The following is a 19,127-nucleotide window of genomic DNA, read 5'->3' on the forward strand; positions in this document are numbered from 1 at the left end:
GGTTTTTGCAGCTAACTATCTATACAATTCATTTATACCATTTTTTGTCTGATTCCGACAAATTATTTTTTTGTCAAAATTTAACTTTTTTTAAGGGGTACCATCATCAAAATTTGCCAAAAATGGGTCAAAAATTTTGTGTTCAAATTTAAATGTAATTTTTTTATATTTTTTAGATAATCTCTTCCTGAGCTCAGCGACGTATGACATTCCGTATTTGGTCAAATATTTCTCTAGTTATAGGGACAATTCCACAAAGAATAACCTTTTTTCAGGTGTAAAATAACCATCAGAATTCGTTTGAAAATTTACCTATTTTTTCATAGTCTTTTCCGTATAACTGGGTCAAAATGACACTCAGAGTCGTCCGGCAGAGTGTTTTTTGCAGCTAACTATCTATAGAATCCATTCGTATCACGTTTTGGCTGATTCCGACAAATTATTTTTTTGTCAAAATTTCACTTTTTTGTAAGGGGTACCATCATCAAAATTTACAAAAAATAGGTCAAAAATTTTGTGTTCAAATTTAAATGCAATTTTTTAGATAATCTTTTTCTGACCTCAGCGACGTGTGACATTCCATATTTGGTCAAATATTTCTCTACTTACAACAGCTTTACTAAAAAGTAAAAACACCAATTTTTTAGAGTGATTTTTCTATGTATAAGTCGAGCCTTGAGCTTTTCAAGGCGACCGTTTTATGTGGACTCGGATGTGAACTCGAACTTGGATTCCAGCTCCGATTTGCATTCCCATCCATCTGGTGGCATTCGGAGGCAGCGAAAATGCAGATTGAACGGCGGCCGATTGCTCCCTGGCGGAGGGTGATGTTAGCCAGGCTTTTATTTTAGCTTAACTTGGCTTTTTGCGGTCTTTCAATTCGATTTCGTTTTTCCCAGAGCGAGAAATTTATTGCAGCCACAAGTTTGTCAATACACGAAAAATCGCTCGACGCTCGTTAGCCAAGTCAGTGTTTGCATATGGCTTTTGGTGGTAACTCTTGCTCCTGCCTCAGCTCAACTTGGCCCGAAGCTGCTGCAGTTTGGGTTTTCGGTTACGCAACCACCGTAAGCGATTCAAGGTGAAATCGCAATAGGAAACATTGGTCGGCTGACAGCTGACTGCAGTTGCGTTTTAATTTTTATTATTATTATTCCTAAGAGCACGATCATCAGCAAGTTGGAGCCGACATCCACATGCATCAAGAGAGGCGGAGTTGCGTTGCCCCCGCATCAGGTGGTAATTACCTCCACCCAATCTCACAAAGTCGTTTGTCAAGTGTCGTTTATGAATTGCCGTGATTCACAAGCACTCCAAGTTAATTGCCAGGATTGGAGAAATGCTCATGCCATTACCTGAAAACAATATGAGTAATGGAGTGGGCTTGAAAACAGTGTCAAACAAAGCGCTGATGTGTCAAAAAGTGAAATACTCTTATTGATTTCCGAGGTAGGAGGTGTTTGGAGCATTAAACAGCTAATGAAATGTTAATGCCAGCTACTGTATTTTTATGTACATTTATTTGAAAGAAGCATAACTCTACCCCCCGGGGACGGTTTTACATTCCAATTTGCAACCCCTGCTGCTCATTTTTATGAATCCTCTTCTTTTTGATCCCCCAAAGTCTTCTTCTGAAAAAGCCGACACAAAAAAATTGAAAAATCGCATCGAATCGCACTGTGCTGGGCACAATGAAATTGCTGACCCGAAAATTGGCATCTAATTGAATAAGTGTAGGTTCGATTTTCGCTCTCTGTCACCTTTCTCTGCTTTGTATTCGGTTCATTGAACGTTGAGTTGGTCCGATCTGGCCAGCCACTTCATTAAACTTAACACAATTAGACGTCTGAATACGAAAAGTGGAAGTGAAGTGAAATAAGACCAAGTTGATCATATTACGTACAGTAAAAGCAATAAAAAGTCTGGCCTTTTAACACGATTTTTACTGTGTTTACAAAAACATCAAATCGAGTTACGCAACACATCAATTCTCTAAGTTTATATCTGGTAATTGTGGTAATAAAGTAATCAAGGTAATGGAAAACTATGATTGATTTGTTAACTAAATGGCAGATGGGAAAAACACAGAATGACTTTAGAAAATATTTATTGGCATCGGCAGCAAAACTTACCGTAAGCTTGATTAAGTTGGTAATTCTTAGGTAATACTATTTTCGAATTACCCAATAAGATTTATTTGCAAATATTTTTTAGCAAAATATATATTTTTGTATACATCTAACATTCAATTATGAGGTGTGAAAAATGCCGTCCCCGGCTGAAACTTAGTAACCACATATTATGCTCCACTGCCATTATCGGTTCAAAAACAAATCCCCTCCAGAGCCAACATTATTTGAGATTTATGTGCCGCGACGCGGACACCAAGGATGTCTGGCGGTAAATACGATCCCGCTTGGCAATTACTTTCGCACACCAGACACGGCCAACCCAGTTTTATCTTTATCTTTACGGAGAATCACTCGGGATCGTAGGCCTCGCACAGTGGCACACTTACACACACACACACAGACCGCCAGTCGCAATCACAATCACACTCAGTCAGTCATCCATCATGGCACGTATTCGCATTTGTCATGCGAGGGGTAGGGAAATACGACCCTACACTGATCCCCCTCTTGGAAATAAAACACAATGCCAGACCAGAGATCCAAAGACAGACCTCAAATTATACGAAATTACCATTGTTTGCAGTGGAGAGTCTGCGAGCATCGGGAGTTTTCCTACGATTTTCACTTTCGTTGAGAGCAGAAGTGTACAGAAATGTGCAGAAATTTTCAAATCAGACCCCAAGGAAAGCCACCGCTCGCCAGGCCAGCTGACGTTCAAGTGCGGGATCGGTTTTAACCCAGCAGCAGCCAAAGCAGCGTAGTCATCGGCAGAGGTATATCAGCCCAGCAGCGTTGGAGAGCGAAAGTGCACGACACTGGGTCTCGACTTGGCCGAAAAGCCTGGCCAAAAAAAAAAAAAGAGAAACACAGAGAGAGCTCTCCAGCACATCCGACAGCGGGAAATCGGCGGTGCTGTAATAAGTTGATTGTGCGGTAATTTCGGTTTCACTTGCCATCCCACACACAGACATACAGTGTTAACCCCACAGACACAGATGGCTAGAGCTACAGATACAGAAACAGATAGAGAAACAGATACTGTGGCAAAAAGAGACACAGACAGATGGCCAAGACAGCGGCTCATTATTGGCCTGCTCGCCACGCATGCGCAGTGCCCAGAAAGCAAAGTCGCATCATCATCATCACCAAAAAGCGAAGACCGAAACCCAAACCGAAACGGAGACCCTCTCGCAGACACAACTCCCGTGTATTGGTAGTGGTGCCTTGCATCTGGCTGGATTTCTGTATAAATTGATGATGCGGCTGCAGTGGTTCGTCAGTGAAGCATTTGATTTGGTCTAATAAACAGCAGCCTAGTGCAATCCGAGGATATAGCAACGTGAGGCACCTTAAGCTCTGAGTCAAAGTAATCCGTATAACTGAATCCCCGTTCTGTTTCTGTTTTCTCCCAAAACCAAACAAAATATCTATCTATACACACATAACCACAGACCGAGGATTACTGTGAGATAGTGCCAAGTGCTAAAGTGAGTGCGTTGTGAACGAAAAAGCCGTGAAACCGCATCCGCATCTAGTATCCATTACCCATACGCACCGTTGACCCGTGATTGTGCAGCCATGAAAGCCTTCATCCTAATGTCCTGTCTGGCGCTGGCCGCCGCTCGTCCTGAAGCGGGCTACAACTACAACCGTCCTGGTGGCGGCGGTGGCTCCGGAGGTGGCTCCCATGGCGGTGGTCTGGGCGGTGGCCTCGGCGGTGGCTTGGGCGGTGGATTCGGCGGTGGTTCCAGCGGAGGATTTGGTGGTGGATCCAGTGGAGGATTCGGCGGTGGTGGCTTCGGCGGTAGCAGCGGCGGCGGATTCAGCAGCGGCGGAGGCGGTGGCTTCAGCAGCGGTGGAGGTGGCGGAGGCGGCGGTGGATTCGGCGGTGGTTTCGGAGGCGGCTCCGGCGGCGGCTTCGGAGGAGGTGCGTGATCCAGCCGTGATCACTTCAAAAAGTTTTTTTAATTAAACAAAATATATCCACAGGCGGCAGCATTGGTGGTTTCGGAGGCGGCGGCGGCGGTGGTGGCACCACCTTGGTGCAGAAGCACATCTACGTCCATGTGCCACCACCAGAGCAGGAAGAGGTGCGCCAGCGCCCTAACCTGCCAGTTGGCCAGTCCCAGAAGCACTACAAGATCATCTTCATCAAGGCCCCATCCCCACCCTCGTACCAGGCTCCGGTCATTCCTCTGCAGCCTCAGAACGAAGAGAAGACTTTGGTCTACGTGCTGGTGAAGAAGCCCGAGGATCAGCAGGACATTGTCATCCCGACACCCGCACCCACGCAGCCCTCGAAGCCCGAGGTGTACTTCATCAAGTACAAGACCCAGAAGGATTCCAGCGGCATTTCTGGAGGAATCTCTGGCTCAACTGGTGGCTTTTCTCAGGGCAACGCCGGCAACGGTTACACTACTGGCGGCGATGCTGGCTTCACTGGTGGCGACAGCGGCTCCATTTCGGCTCCATCCAGCAACTACGGACCCCCTGGAAAGTCCGGCCCCTACTAAAGTGATCCTCAAGCCCATCGATAACTCAAAATTGCGAACTTCGAACTCGGCCCAAGCTGCTGACTAGTCCTGTCGTTGACACGCCCCCATATTCTCACCTGAGAACTACATCATCCACATTCACATTAACCCACAAAAGATCTTCGACCACCATGTGTCCCTGAATTATCTCAGACCTACATATCTTCTTTTAAAAGGGGGCGGCGCTTTCGCCCACGACTTTTGTAAATAATACTTTTCCATCTTTCATTTTCTACTCACTCTTTTGACCTATCCATCTTTCGCATTTGTAAATTTCCATCTTTAACTGAATTAGAGTCTAACCTTCAGCCCTGCCTGGAAAATTCTATTAGCTAATAGGTGACAAGGGCGGGTTCCTTGGATGGGAACCTCCCTTGGCGCCCGGAAGAGCGAATGATGATGATGTTGATTTGTAGCAGAAGAAGATGATTTAGCGGGGCTCGATATGCTCCATACATATAAATATATATTTTAATTATACTAGGCTTAAGTACTTTATGCACAAATAAAAAAAACAACGGTGACAAAATTACAAAAAAAAACTATCTGATTTTTTACTTTATACAATAAGCAGTCAAAGGGATTAATAATCATCCTTTCAGCTTTCAAGATGACATTATTTTTCCACTCGTTTTCCTTTACCTCGTTAAGTTCGTAAAAGAGATGGTTTAACCAATTAGTTCCCTAATAAAAATATTTTCAGTATAAACTACTTAGAAAGTAATTTCTTGCCATAACTTCCATAGCTTCAGAATTTCAAACATTCCTGTGGCTTAATACCTAAAAGGACAACAGCTGACCAACAATTTGGGTCCTTATAATTAATTTGAACCCAAGTTTTCATCTTAGTTTTGACTTAAATCCCACAGTCGCTTTTAGTGGCACTTAAAGATGCTGAAAGTTTATCAGAAAGAGGTGAAATGTCTTTCCCTTCAATTCGTTAATGACAAACTATTGCTCTGGTTTCTTTCTCTGTCATTACCAACAGCTTTTGAAACATTACAATCTGCTTTTGCTTTAATTTCCTTTGTGTGTTTTTGTTTTCTTGTTGATTTCGTTTTATTTTGCCACAATGTTTTAATGCCTTAAGTATACAGCCAGCATTGGCATTGTCATTGCCGCCCGAGCTTCTTCCTCTCATTTTCGCCCAACTTTTGCACTTTCACTTCGGCGCAATTGTTGCTCTTTCGGCTGCTGTTACCTTTAACCCATATCACCACACTGCTTAATTATAGCAATAATCCAGATTAGATTTGAATTTTTAAGAAAGTTTTCCCAGCGTTTACGGAACAGTGCTTTAAATAAATATATTATAATAACTTTCACATTTCCTAAGCTAACTTTGCAAAGAAATACCTCTGATGAAATCGGGACTTGCCTTCTATATATTTTAATAATATTCCTGAGGATATAAATCGGTATTTGATCCCCTTCGTGTCATTTTCCCATTAAAATGAAAGAAAACGTAACCTGACAAATGGGCCAAAATGGGTTAACCAGATGTTGTTGTCTTTTTTTTGTACATGGCAACGGGCTCAGTTCAATTCGGAGTGTGCCGCTGCCTTTGTTCCCAGCCTCATATTTTACTGGCATATGCTTCGCTTCCGCCTGTCTGGGCCAAAAGTGAACCGCTGCTGTTGTTTTTACCCTGACTATAGGTTTGACTATAGTTTTTGTTAGCGCAATCAATGGCAATCCGTCATGCAAAGCTCTGCCCCGCGGCTCACTTCGCTGGAATTCAGTCGAGCCTCTCAACACTACTATTTGCTTTCCGAAAAGCCATCCTAAGGCATTCATATACCTAGTAAAGGTTTTTTATGAATTTTACAAATTCAATGAATTCTTAACAAAGCAGCCACTAAAAACTGCTTAGGCTTGTTTTCACCTTAATTTAAGGTATGCTAAATGGTACTTTAATATGCCTAATTACTTCGTTTTGACCTTGCCATCTATGCGAGTCGTAAAGCGATGCATCGATTGGTGAACGTGTGCTATTCACTTTGCCCGAATATTCCTAGTTGGCCCGTAAAAATGCGAACGTGTTATTCGCTCGGCAAATTGGCCAAAACAGGGACAAACCGTAACACGAAATGCCCGTAAACAGGACTTTGCATCTGCCAAAATGGATGGACAAAAGGCCAATCCTTGGCAGAGAAAAGGAGAAGGGGTCTTTGAATCCAGCATAGACAGATTCCGCCTCCAAGCAGAGCACGCCCACTTGCAGTTGGGAAATTTGAAAAGTTTCTAAGGACGCAACATTGTTGCAAATTGGTGCACATCCCTTCCATGTGTGATTGTCCTTTGCACTTTAAAACTTCTCCCTTTGGTTCAAGTTCTATAATTTGCATATAGCTCATATGTACTTAGAATAATCTATATGGAAAAAAGGACTTGTATGTTAAGAAAGTGTATGTATAGGTGTGTTTTAAAGGACAGCTATTGGGGCGTGGGAAACTTGTTGTCATGGAAGAATGATTGGGGAAAGAAAGCATGTTTTCTATTGAAAATATAATGCTAATATGCACCTTGTCTGTGGTTTTTGTCATGAAATATATACATGACACAAACGTTAGCAAATCTTTTCCAGACATAAATTATAGACAAATAAGCTTTATTATTTCAACCGCGTTTATAGCTGTGCTTAACTTTTTAAATCCCTGGAAAATAAAAATCGTATTAAAAAGAATGAACGTGCTGGCGAAATGCCCGAAATAAATGTCAGCAAGAAAAATATGTTAGTCGGGAAAGCACAATTTATGAGGGAAAGAAATGTTTAAAATTCAATTTGTTGGGGAACGCAAGCAAACAGGGGAAATCCCTGTCGCGGACACCGAGGAGTGAATTCTTTTGTCATAACCAACGACCAGTCCTCTTGTTCACGGAAAATATCAGGCATAAGCGAACCATTTTATGACCTTTACATTTCACGAGGTGGTGGTCCCGCCTGTCGCACGCCCACAAAATAAATCGCAGCCGAAAGACTTCCGCGAGGTCAACGCCAAAGAGAAGACGGCAATTGGGAGGGGCTAGAGGTTAGTCGCACTTTCGGTTTCCGCGTTTAATTGACAGCTCTGAAGGGTTTATGACACTTTGGGAGCTTTAATTAATTGTGCGTATTTCATAGTCGCTCTCTTCCTGCCACGCCCCTCTACTCGACGAAGGCGTTGGCTTAATTATAATGTATGTAGGTCGTAAAATAAAAACTCAGTTCACGTACGTGGAAAAATACGCACAACTTGAAAACAGTAAGGGCGATATCCGTGGCAACCCGTCAAAACATTTTTGGCTTTAAGTTCAGTCGGTTGGATTTATCGCCCAATATGGCTTACTTAGAAGCTTGGGGAATGAAGCTCCCATTTTCCGTAAGGAAAATGTCTTAAAATTGGTAGCTTCTGTTTTTTAGCGGTCAATGTCCGTCAATGCTTTGTTCTCAGGACCATAAACTTGGTGGCATAAAATTGTAGCCAACAAAAGTCAATTTTCCACTCCCAAATCATGTTTTGCTTTTTATTTGTTTATTTTTATTACTTTTGAATTTTTACGATAATTTGTGGTAGTCACTTACTCATTTTTTAGATTTCATTTAAGTTTGCCGTCATAGAAAAGTAATAGGCGTTAATATTAGGAAGATCTTGATAATTTTAACATATTAGGAGATAATCTTTAAGTATTGGGAGAATGATCTTGTCCTTCAGATAACTTTCCTTGTCTTGAGGGAACTTACTGTCTCTTTTTAACAATTTATTACTAAATAATTTTTGAAGCCTTAAAGTCCTAACAAAATGCAATAAAATTCAGTTAAAAAAATATGTTGAAACTTTATAAAGCCAAAGTACATTAAGTTTGCCGAAATCTCTTTCCGTAAATTGCTGTGTAAATTAGTTGCTGATTAGTTTGGCTGACCGCCGAGCAAAATGTTTAATGACCGTTTGATTTTGGCCATTTCATGGATAACAAGCTAAGACCTGGGTGCGCACCTCCACTCAATTTCTGGTTGCGGCTTAAAAATTACCGAAAATATTACCAGCTTTGCTTCTTTCCCTTTTTTTTTGGCACTTTCGCAATTGTTTGGCAATTAAAAAGCGGCTTTAATTACCACAGAGTCAGGCATGCGGGTGCCCAGGGGTCAGCGGTTATTACAGGGAATTGGACAAGATAACCTGGGGCACGAGCTCATCGATAAGTGAAATGGATTGATTAATGATGGTTAACTTCGGAATTGCAAAGCATTACCTCTAATTGATCTAGTTTCCAGTCATTATTTGATTTTTATTTTTAGCAGCCCGTTTTCAACTCCCACGCAAAAGAGAGGCTTTGTGAATGAAATTTGGCTTTCAATTTTCAGCGAACTTTGTGTTTGTTTACTCACTATTCACTTTCAATGGCATTAAGTTAAGCAGATGAAAAAACACAGTTTTGGGCTTGTCCGAAAATTTGCAATAAAGTCTTTTAATGCGCTTACCTCGCCTTTTTTTTTGTTAAGTTAAGTGGACTCTTTTTGGGAAAAAATTAAAATAAATAACGGAAATAAATTAAGTCCGGTGAAATGCCAAATAAACACGCAATTTAAAGTGCTTGTATTTTGTCAATAAAAACATTACCTAAGAGGTTTTTTTTAATAGATATTATAGTTTATCACAATATATTATATGAAATGCTGTAAAGACCTTCCTAGAGTCGATAATTCTAACATTAAAACACATGCCTTGCACTTAAAAAGCAATCAACTGCCCATCGCCTCCCACATTAATTAAACAAACTAAAGGGCAGGTAGCTGGTCCTGGAAGTAGCAACCATTTGCTCGAGCGAACGTGGTGGGAAATTTAATTAGTGAATTACTTTAGGAGGAAACGAGACTGGAACGGAGAATGCTTTACACCTCATTACTGTTAACCTTTCCATTCCAATCCCTCATTTTCGGCCTCATTTAAGCAGACACAGACTTAAGACTTCCATGGCCCAGTTCCTAAAGCTGCCCCATTTGATTTTTGTGGGTGTGAGTCAAAAATCATGTTGCTGAATTACAACACAGCTGTACTGAGCCTCGATACATGAGCTCATTTTTTATGTAAGCCCAGACGCGGCATAAACTTTGATGGGCGGATTCGGGCATAGCCGGCAACCGGTTCAAAACCAAAACAAATCACCGAGAAAGCCAAGTGCCTTGCGATTGCAGCTAATGCCGGCAACCTCCGCAGCCGGCAATTAAGTCGTGGAACTGTCACGCTGAGGTGGCCAAAACAAACTGCCAAAATAAAGCCGAAACTAGAGCCGCAGGCGCAGAAACTTTAGCCGGCACATATGACATATGGCTAGAGATTCGGCACTTCAGTTGGCCAAGGCATAAAGACTCCTCAGGCGCCAGATGATGTTGCAGTTTCCACCCACAGTTGGGAAATGCACTAAAAAAAATATCGGCTTATCTAGCATTTTCTCATTTAGACAAAAAAAAAGTGTTAAAAGAACAGTAAATATTTAAAGTGGTAATTTAGCCAGAAAATATTGATTTTATTATTATTTGTTTTAAGTTTTCAAATTTTAACTTAAGCTATAAATATTTTATGCTTCTTATTAGCTTCTAAGGACAGAGTTCGTTTATATTTATCACTTTTTGCCAAATTTACTTCGCTTTTTTAGTTTTCTGTGTGGGCGAAGGGAAAGTTGGGTGCAAAGTTCATCAGTCGGTGGACACATGATCGGGCCAAAGGTCACAGCTAGCGCAGACGCGTGTCCAGACGGCAGGGGAAAAAACACAGCATGCACATATTTGTATAAACATTCATTACGAGCTTGCTTGGCTTCACTCTCTGTTTGCTCCTCGTGTTGTTTGTGCTTTGACGCCCGAGCAACGCGGCGTATACTTAATGTTGACATTGTTAACACTCCCTGGCCCCCCTGTATGGCCAACTAACGAGGCATTAAAACGAATCAAATGGCCTCGTTGAGCACTCGTTAACTTCGCCCAGCATCTGGCAACTTGCAACTAGAGCGGGTAACTGCAGCTGAAAAGGGAGAACCAACCAGCAACAAAGGCGGCCAATAAAACGACTTGGCGAGTTCATAAAAACCAACTGCCAGCTTGCCAAACGGATAAGTGTCGCCAAATGCACCCAGCTGACTCCAGAAAATAGTCGCAGATTCCGAGATTCACATCCATGAGACCATTGAATCAATTCATAATCCGCTGTCATTGAGCAAGACTCCATTTACAGTCGCATATACCGGCGATTATGGCATCGTATTTCCATGCAAATATGTTTCAATTTATACAGTTGATCGTCTTCCTATTTCAGAATTCAATTCAGATTTCGCATTTGATTCTTTTGTTGGCCGTTAACTGCCCTTTGCATCATCTGCAGAAGTGGTAATCGTCAGCTCACATCTGTCTGGCTTTCGGGTAAATGGTCTTTGATGGCAATATCCATTCTTTCACACTAAAAACAAAAACTCATTAAGAAACGTATTCTATCGTTGTAATCTTTTTATCTCATAAAATTATAGAGAACGCGTTTTGTTTTCTGAGTTTTCAAAAATAATTTAGTTTTTATTTCAATATAACTAAAATAATTTCTTGAGTGTATGTCTTTAGCAGTATAAACTGAGCTTAACATTATTGTAGTGGCTTTGTTTCAGGCCGTAAACCTTTATGTCTAGTTTTTTCAGGTGGTCATGTTGAAGAGACGTGACCACTGAGTTCATCGTTGAAGTAAACTATGCCATTATATTCGCCATTCTGTCTCAGGTTGATTGTATCTTTTGACAGAAAAGCAATCCAAACTCCTCTGAATTGGGTAACTTTTTATGGTCTTTGAGCTATTAAAGCCCTATGACTCAGTTTATGAAAGTATATATGTAGTATTTATGTAGGATAAGTAAGTAAATCTTAACTTATGGATTTTCCACCTTACGTGTCGAATGCCACCTGCTAAGGTTTGCTAAGGCAAATTTACCTACGTTTTCTTGACAGAGAGAGAAAGGCTTAACTTTTATACAAGCCTAAAAGTATGCTAAAATATAGGTCATAAATTCGCAAAATTCCAAATTCAAGTTCAAAATTGTTTCTCAGCATCTAAGTCAGCTTAAAGATTCCCGATAAAAATTAGTTTAAAAAGGCCATAAAAACGAGACATTGCCTCCTGATATAAATAAACTGGTTGGCCCAGTTTTATGGTGGCGTTGTGCCCTCGACAGATTTTATGGCTTGACAGTCTGCGATACAAGGACGTTCAAGGTCATAAAGTGAAATAATAACTGAAGGATGAAGGATGTCCCAAGGTGTAAGACCGTAGTCCTATAAATAGAATCGGTGTTTGTGTGTCCCTTAACAAGCTTTCTTCTCTTCCACTTTCAGATGGTTAAGATGATGCTTACGGTTGTGATTGTGTTTACCATTTGCTGGCTGCCCTTTAATATTTTACAGGTGGGTAAAGAGTTATATTAATTAGAACTTCTTCTTCCTATCAACTTTTAGCATATATTAACTTTATATTTCTATATTGAAATGCATTGTTTTTGTATGAAGCTTTTGCTAAATGACGAGGAGTTCGCCCGCTGGGATCCTTTACCTTATGTGTGGTTCGCATTCCACTGGCTAGCCATGTCGCATAGCTGCTACAATCCGGTGATCTACTGCTACATGAACGCCCGTTTCAGAAGCGGGTTCCTTGAGATCATGCATCGTATTCCTGGCCTGCGTCGCTGCTGCTGCCTGAACCGTTATTTTCGCAGCGGCGGCGACCGCAGCTACGAACCTACCGGTGAGACGCCCAACAAGTACCATCGCCAAGTTGGTGATGCCCTAATCAGGAAATCCAAAATACGTATTAGGTGCTACCCCTCTTCACTTAGTATATCCGTAATGTAACCATTTTTATTGTCTTGTATGTAGACGGAGGCATGTTGCTTCCAATTTGAAATCTGTAGTTTTTAATATTCCTTAAAAATTTGTTTTGAATTCTTAAAGCCTTGCATGCTCCTGTAGTAGCACACAGAAATTCTTCCGCATGAACTGCACCAACAGCATTTTCCTGTTAATTTGTTCTTTCTATGACCAGTTTTTACTAAATTTTCAAATTATTTTCATGCGCCGCCGGTGAAAACGAAGGAACAGCAGCAGCGATAAACCTCAATCGTATGAACACGTCGACCACGTACATCAGCACCCGTCGAAAGCCAAAAACGAGTTTAACGCGAGCGGTAAGTGAATCACTTTTTAAAAAGTCAAAAGGTTACCTTTTAATGAATTCATGAAAATCACAAAAATGATTTCATCAAACTTTTGCAAAGTTATTAAAAATATCATGATAAACTATTCATTTCTCAAGATTTTTCTAAAACGATCCTATATTTCTTATGATCTTTTATTTTCTAAACTTTTTCCGTTCAATTAGAACCCGCTTTCATGTGCCGAGAGGTCGTCGTTGCGGTAGCCACCACAAGGGTCACAAAATCACCTGAACGGCGAGCGGAAAGCTCCGGTGAAATAAACGCGAATGCAAAGTGCACGGAGTTCTGAGAGCAAAAATAATCAAATTAACCAAAGATCAAATCTCCCACAGACACATGTCTGCTGAGTGTATATGTGTGAGTGCGTGAGTGTCCGAGTGTTTTACGCGTTTTGTAATTGTCAACTCAATGTAATTTTACTGAATGTATATTAAAGGTAATCAATTAAAAGTATATACAATATTCACATACAAGTGTTAGATCGTTATGAGTTTAAATAAAGCCCAAAATTATGCAATGGAAATTTCAATTTCTTTAGTTTTACACATAAAAAGTAGCCTACATTTGAGCTGCGAGCTCGGAGGGTTTCGATTGAGAAGCGTTTACCATTTAATTTATTGCACCACCATCTAGAACCGTGCAAAAGACACCTGTATAATTGACCTAAATCTATGGCTAACTTAAGTACAAATGGGTAGAAAAATCACTTGACTGTTCCTGTTTGAATTGCTTATTCGTTGAGCATCACGATTACCAGATGCGGCACTTGGGCTGGTTAGGATTCATAGGAGTTCCTCTGGCGCACTTAAAGGTCTTGGCGAACTCCTCCGAATTTGAGAGAACTCCTCGTAATCGCATTTGCCCAGGACAATGCGAGTCGCTGAGGGCATACCGGGATGCTGCCGGCGTATAAGTCTCGCACCACAGATTACCAAATGAGATGAAAAAGAGCTGCTCGTGGGAATAGTGCTCCAGGCCGGGCAATTTGAACCGCTCACGACCCACTTCTTTCACATAAAGGCGGTAGGCATAGAAGGCCTCCCGCATACCGCCGTTATCCGCGATGTTCTCGCCCAGCGTCAGTTCGCCATCGATCTGCATGGGAAATATGTAAGTTTATTTTCTATTTTATATGCCAAATAAAGCATAAATGAAAAACTTATTTTCAAATATATAATCTAGCGAAAGAAATGAGTCATTTTTGTAGAATGCTTAAATGTTGTACAGAGTTACGCTTTAAATATGCAGAAAGTTTCATGGATTTCGAAATGATAACAAACTTTGTGTCATGTCCGGGTTTTTTGCATTACTCACATATTCATCGATGTCCGCGAGGTGGTAACGGCTGTACTGTTCCACAAAGCATTCTGTACGGTTGACATACTCATCGATGGTCCTGTTGGACCACCATTCGACCATGTTACCCGCCCGGTCGAACCTCCTGCCGCTATCATCAAAGCCGTGCGTGAGTTCGTGGCCCAGAATAGTGCCAATCGAACCATAATTGAGCGCCCTGCCGAGGACACAGACCAACATACGGGTTAGGGCCATTCCGGGAAAGGATTAGTGCAAGGTGCGGATGCAGGGTGCGGGAACGTGCCCGGGACTTTGTTTGCCCGGCTATCTGTGTGCTCAGTGCTCTGTGCTCAATACTCAGTACTCAGTGCTCATTCCTGGGCGGACTTACTCTAGACCAAGGTCGTAAAATGGGTATTGCAATATGGCAATGGGCACAGCTGCAAAAGAAGATAGTGTCAGGATTAGGGATACGTAATTGTTGTCCTTCCTCATAAAAAATTACACTGAAATTTAGAAAGCAGCTAAACGTAACATATCTTATAAAAAAACTTTCGTAATTTATAATACTTCAATCATTTGAAAACTACTCAGCATAAATGAAATATATTTTAATCTATTTTCTTCACTTTCAGAAGAAATTTCTCTAAGTGGACTTACTGATTGCATTCGATTGAAAGGTGTGGAAGGCATTCACATTCGAAGGCGAAGTGGCCCAGCCAATGGGCTCCGGCTTATCCATTTCGTTCAGCTTGTCCATCATCTGCCAGTGGACGAAGTCCATGAGGTTTTCCAGGTGGGTGCTGACATTCACCTCCGCCCCCTCGTAATAGGCATTTAATACGGTGGCATTACGCAGCCAAGGGGGAAAACCAATGAAGCTCTTCATCTCAGCTGATTTTTGTATCGTTTTTCTCTTAGTGGAGGCATCCATCCAGGAAGTGGACTTAACCAGACGATCGAAGGAGCGCCGTATATCGCTTAACATCCGCTCTACTTTTGGTAACTTTTCCTTGGTGAAATTATCATCTGCCAGGACATAACTTACTGCCATTCCGAATAAGCTGTTCACTCCGTTAGCGCAGTAGAGGGATCTCGGAGTGCTGCCCTCAGTGCCAATGGCCACTCTCATGTATTCCGAGTGGAGTAACCTCATTGAACTTGAAGTGTGCAGCACTAGCTCCTCGATAGTGCTTAGAAATAGATAGGACTCGATATGAGAAGATGGAGTGTCCTCCAGATACTCCACCACATTCTGCAGATACATTATATCTGCCTGACTGGTTATTATTGTCAAGTTCTGAGTCATTTGAATGTTGCCCGCATGACGAGTGCCCTTTAGGATTAACTCCATGTACCGAACCCAAATGGGCAGTGTTTTAGGAGCTATGTTTTTGTCCGTTTGATTCTGCAGATCTTGCAGAGAAATATATATAATGTCATCCGCAGGGTTTTTGGATGGCTTGGTTATGTTTTCGGCCTCCTCTTTTAACTATAGCTAAATATTATAGCAAGAATTTTTATAAATAACTATTAAGAAACCTACCTCATGGACCTTCCTTGCCACTTTAACGCCCTGTTTGACCATCTCGGTGATACCAAGGGTGGCCTCCTCCTGATTCACATTCGGATCCACATAGAGCAAATACCTTTCGATGACTTTCCGGACGTAGTTGAGATATGCGGTCATTCCCGTATTGGTTTGCTTGGCTGCCTCCTCCTCTTCACTTTCTCGATCCTCTTCAGTATCGTCTTCATCATCGCTGTTTTGCATGAAGATCGTTTTCCGGTGTATCTTACGGAGCAACTTATGGGAGTCATCGTTGTTACTAAAGGTTAAATTACTTATTACTTAATATTTCATTGTGTTTTAAAAATTAAATATATGATTTATAAAAATTACTCACAAAGGAAATGCCGAGTCAGTCTCTGGAGTTCCCAGGGCTATTCGATTGATTGAGCGGTTGAAGGGATCCGGAAAGACATCGAACCCAATGATGAGGTCCATGCTGAGGTGTTGTTTGATGGCCACCATGGTCTGCAACCAATTGTAGCTGACATTAGCTGCCTCCGTTGCATATCTGGAACTACTTCCTAGGGTGAGATTCAAAGCCGACGGCAGGATGGGCAGTCCAAAGCGAAGTAAATAACCCACAAGTGGCTCCAAGTCCCGGGTGTCCAGCAACTTTGTATCCATGCAGGCTCTATACATGGTCTTCGCCTTGCCCACCGCTTCTGGTTCCGTTGTCGTTATATTCGAGCGCAGGAACTCCCGCACAACGCGCATTATGTGCGCCTGTCGCTCTCGGAACCAATCGTTCGAGGTCACCGAATCGGGTCGCGGATGCTCGTTGGCCCACCTGCCGCAGGTGAATTTGTAGAAGTCCTCACAGGGATCAGTCTGCTCGTCCATCGCATAGATAAGGCTCGCCGCTGTGCGAATGCACTCTTTGCTTCGGCAAATCGAGCTGGATTTCTTAACTGGAAAATAAGGAAAAGGTGAGCTTAGCATTTGTTTATTTTTCTTTAATGAAAGTACTTACGGCCTACGCTTACAACTATGATTGCTATCAGCAGAATGATTACGAGGGCCAGAAGCCCTCCCAGAACCACTTTGTGGTAATAACTTCGACGAAACCTAAGTTTAAAGATAACAGAACTCAAGACAACGGCAAAGTTAATAGCAGTGTACTTACTTCGATTGTATACCAATTAGATTTGGGGATATGGGCTCATAAGGCAGATGTTTTCCATTGGCACTCTCCGTTGCCGAACTCTGTCCATGTCCATTGGCAGTTGCGTTTCCATTGTCACTGCCATTGGCCCGAATGGGTGCCGAAAGAAGGCTGAGGTTACCTGTAAGTGGTTTTTTACAATCTTTGATTACAAAGCCAAGACTAAGCACTAATTGGTCTCGAGCCAAGCTCAATTAGATTTCCGAAATGGATTTCAAATCGAAGGCAGATAGAGAGAGGCACGTTTTATTAACACTAATTAGTCAAATGTTGTCAATTGTATTTGTCCCCCCACCATCCACCACCCACCGTAGTACATTGTTTGTTGTGTTCGTGTTCGCCCTCTAATCTTGATCTGGCGCAACTTTCTGTCCCTGTCGTCATTGGACAGTGGTGAGCCCATTCCACTGGGTGTCCCTAATCGTCGAGCTAATGCATACACCTGTCACAGGAAATGTCCTGGAAATGCGAAAATGCATGACCATATATACTTGTTTACACAGCCACAGACAACTAGCATTAGGAACTGGTGACAACGTCCGGTTCAATGGCCTTAAAAGTATTTCTCGTGTCTGGCAGCAGTTTAACCCATTTTAAAAAATCAAAACCCATTAAGCCACACGTCCCGATCTGGAATTTGCATGCGAAATAGGTATAGTGTCTGTACTGTTACTGTTACTGTGTAAAACATATAATCCCAGTGATATGCTTTTGTTTTCATCATTAAACAATTTCTAATATAGAATGTATACAGATCTATAGATAGATTTAATCATGTAACTTTCAGTGGTCTGTCAAAGGTAATAAGTAGACAATACTAAATTCAAAAACTTTTTAATAAAAACAAAAAAAATACAAAATGTTTCATTCTTTATCCGTACTGCTTTTCAATACTTCCGAAATCGAGGCGAATCTCTTCGGCATGGCCGACGATGTGTACAATACGATTGAGATCTTCAAGGAGGCAGCCAGATTCGAGGACCTGATCGTTAGGCCCTATAAAATGATTTCAAACCTTATAGACTGTTTGGTTTTCATGACGGTGGCTCTAATAGCAGTTGGTTTCATAATGTACGATCGTATAGTGGTGTTCGCAATACACGCTGGGATATTCAAACTTAGCACCCAAAAGGTTGCGGTGAATACGAAGAGTATTCAGTATCCAAGGAAAGCTACCAATACTCTCCCTTTGGAAAATGATAATGAAAATTCCGTTGAACCAGCAGATGAAGACGACAACAGCGTAGAAGTTCAACCAAATCATAGACTCGAAATGGTCGGAACTCCTAAATGGGCCTTTTCATGGCTGTCCGGCATGAAAATAAAAGCCATTGGATCGGTTTACGATTACTGGATCCGGTAGCTTAAAAAACCACGTCGGCCTTGTATATAAGTCCGGTAATTTTCCTGGCCATATTGCATACGGATCTTCGAGATTTTGCGGTTAACAATTTGAATTGGTTATTGAGCTGATTCAAGTACCACAAATTGCCTCATTATATAAAGCCTATTTCGATGTGAACATATATTTAGTACGTGGTCATGACTCATAATAATGTAATAAAAAACAATCCACACAACATTTCAAATTTCAACTTTACTAATATAAGTCTGTAGTCCAAAACAGATTTTCAGGCATATTAAAATATAAACCAGAACTACTAACAAATTTACTTATTAATTGCAAGTGCTTGTGCGACAAATGAGACCCTATTTGTGTATTTATTGGAGCTTTAGAAGTAGAAAATTCTGAAGGTTTCGCAATTATTAAAACCGCAGGTATAATTAACAACTCAAGGAAACACGCGCCTTATGCTCAAATTCTCAGGTTGATGAGCTTCTTCAATCGAAGAAAGGTATATTTCGTTTTAATATGTTTAGAAATATTTGAGTTCTTGTATTTAATAGTAAAGTAAATAAATAATTCCTATCTGGAACTTACCCGGTGTCTGCAATCTCTGAAGCGGCAGTGGCTGCTGCTGCAGATTATCACCAAAGAAGCCATGGTTGATGTTGCCCGTGGTCCAGATTCTGTTGCGATCCTCCATTGCCATGGCATGAGTCAATCAAGTGCACTTCCCCAAGATTAATGCATATTCCGTGTGATTTTTCTGCTGGATTGACACAAACTACTGGTGATTTTCCTAGGCACTCCAAGGCATATCAATGAGCTGCTGGGGGGATAAGCATCATCCGAATGCACG

The 19,127-nt window shown here is 41.5% G+C and overlaps 4 protein-coding genes across 4 annotated transcripts in view; 3 read left to right on the plus strand and 1 right to left on the minus strand.

Annotated features, from left to right (window-relative positions):
• The window catches only part of LOC108115818 (RYamide receptor), a 59,805-nt gene extending 46,463 nt beyond the window's left edge, over positions 1–13,342 (plus strand). Inside the window, exons 5-8 of the mRNA XM_017227409.2 lie at positions 12,018–12,086; positions 12,189–12,493; positions 12,771–12,862; positions 13,057–13,342. Of these exons, the coding sequence (XP_017082898.2) occupies positions 12,018–12,086; positions 12,189–12,493; positions 12,771–12,862; positions 13,057–13,181 (591 nt within the window). The 3' untranslated portion in view covers positions 13,182–13,342. The remainder of the gene's footprint in view (positions 1–12,017; positions 12,087–12,188; positions 12,494–12,770; positions 12,863–13,056) is intronic.
• Positions 3,416–5,200, plus strand: LOC108115826 (serine, glycine and glutamine-rich protein). The gene is made up of 3 exons (XM_017227417.2): positions 3,416–3,471; positions 3,584–4,059; positions 4,122–5,200. The coding sequence occupies exons 2-3, from the start codon at positions 3,711–3,713 to the stop codon at positions 4,643–4,645; spliced, it is 873 nt and encodes a 290-aa protein (XP_017082906.1). The 5' UTR covers positions 3,416–3,471; positions 3,584–3,710; the 3' UTR covers positions 4,646–5,200.
• A 172-nt stretch (positions 13,343–13,514) lies between the features above and the next one.
• LOC108115817 (endothelin-converting enzyme 2) lies at positions 13,515–18,977 on the minus strand. Its single transcript, XM_017227408.2, has 9 exons — positions 18,866–18,977; positions 16,885–17,044; positions 16,732–16,826; positions 16,096–16,669; positions 15,735–16,017; positions 14,849–15,680; positions 14,580–14,628; positions 14,207–14,405; positions 13,515–13,987 (listed from the first exon to the last, which is right to left on the minus strand). The coding sequence occupies exons 1-9, from the start codon at positions 18,975–18,977 to the stop codon at positions 13,643–13,645; spliced, it is 2,649 nt and encodes an 882-aa protein (XP_017082897.2). The 3' UTR covers positions 13,515–13,642.
• On the plus strand, positions 17,688–18,581 carry LOC108115828. Its single transcript, XM_017227419.1, has one exon. The coding sequence runs from the start codon at positions 17,783–17,785 to the stop codon at positions 18,284–18,286; it is 504 nt and encodes a 167-aa protein (XP_017082908.1). The 5' UTR covers positions 17,688–17,782; the 3' UTR covers positions 18,287–18,581.
• Positions 18,978–19,127: the final 150 nt, after the last annotated feature.

This window comes from Drosophila eugracilis, unplaced genomic scaffold, assembly GCF_018153835.1.
Source record: "Drosophila eugracilis isolate 14026-0451.02 unplaced genomic scaffold, ASM1815383v1 contig_367, whole genome shotgun sequence".
Taxonomy (NCBI): Eukaryota; Metazoa; Arthropoda; class Insecta; order Diptera; family Drosophilidae; genus Drosophila; species Drosophila eugracilis.

Bases quoted from the DNA above. Each gene is read 5' to 3' on its own strand.
- LOC108115828 (XM_017227419.1), top strand. From the start codon at position 17,783: ATGTTTCATTCTTTATCCGTACTGCTTTTCAATACTTCCGAAATCGAG.
- LOC108115817 (XM_017227408.2), bottom strand. From the start codon at position 18,977: ATGGCAATGGAGGATCGCAACAGAATCTGGACCACGGGCAACATCAAC. The intron at 16,670-16,731 runs GTAAGTACTTTC...CTTATTTTCCAG, and splicing joins CATAGTTGTAAGCGTAGGCC to TTAAGAAATCCAGCTCGATT. The intron at 14,629-14,848 runs GTAAGTCCACTT...CTTCTTTTGCAG, and splicing joins CTTTCAATCGAATGCAATCA to CTGTGCCCATTGCCATATTG.
- LOC108115826 (XM_017227417.2), top strand. From the start codon at position 3,711: ATGAAAGCCTTCATCCTAATGTCCTGTCTGGCGCTGGCCGCCGCTCGT. The intron at 4,060-4,121 runs GTGCGTGATCCA...ATATATCCACAG, and splicing joins CGGCGGCGGCTTCGGAGGAG to GCGGCAGCATTGGTGGTTTC.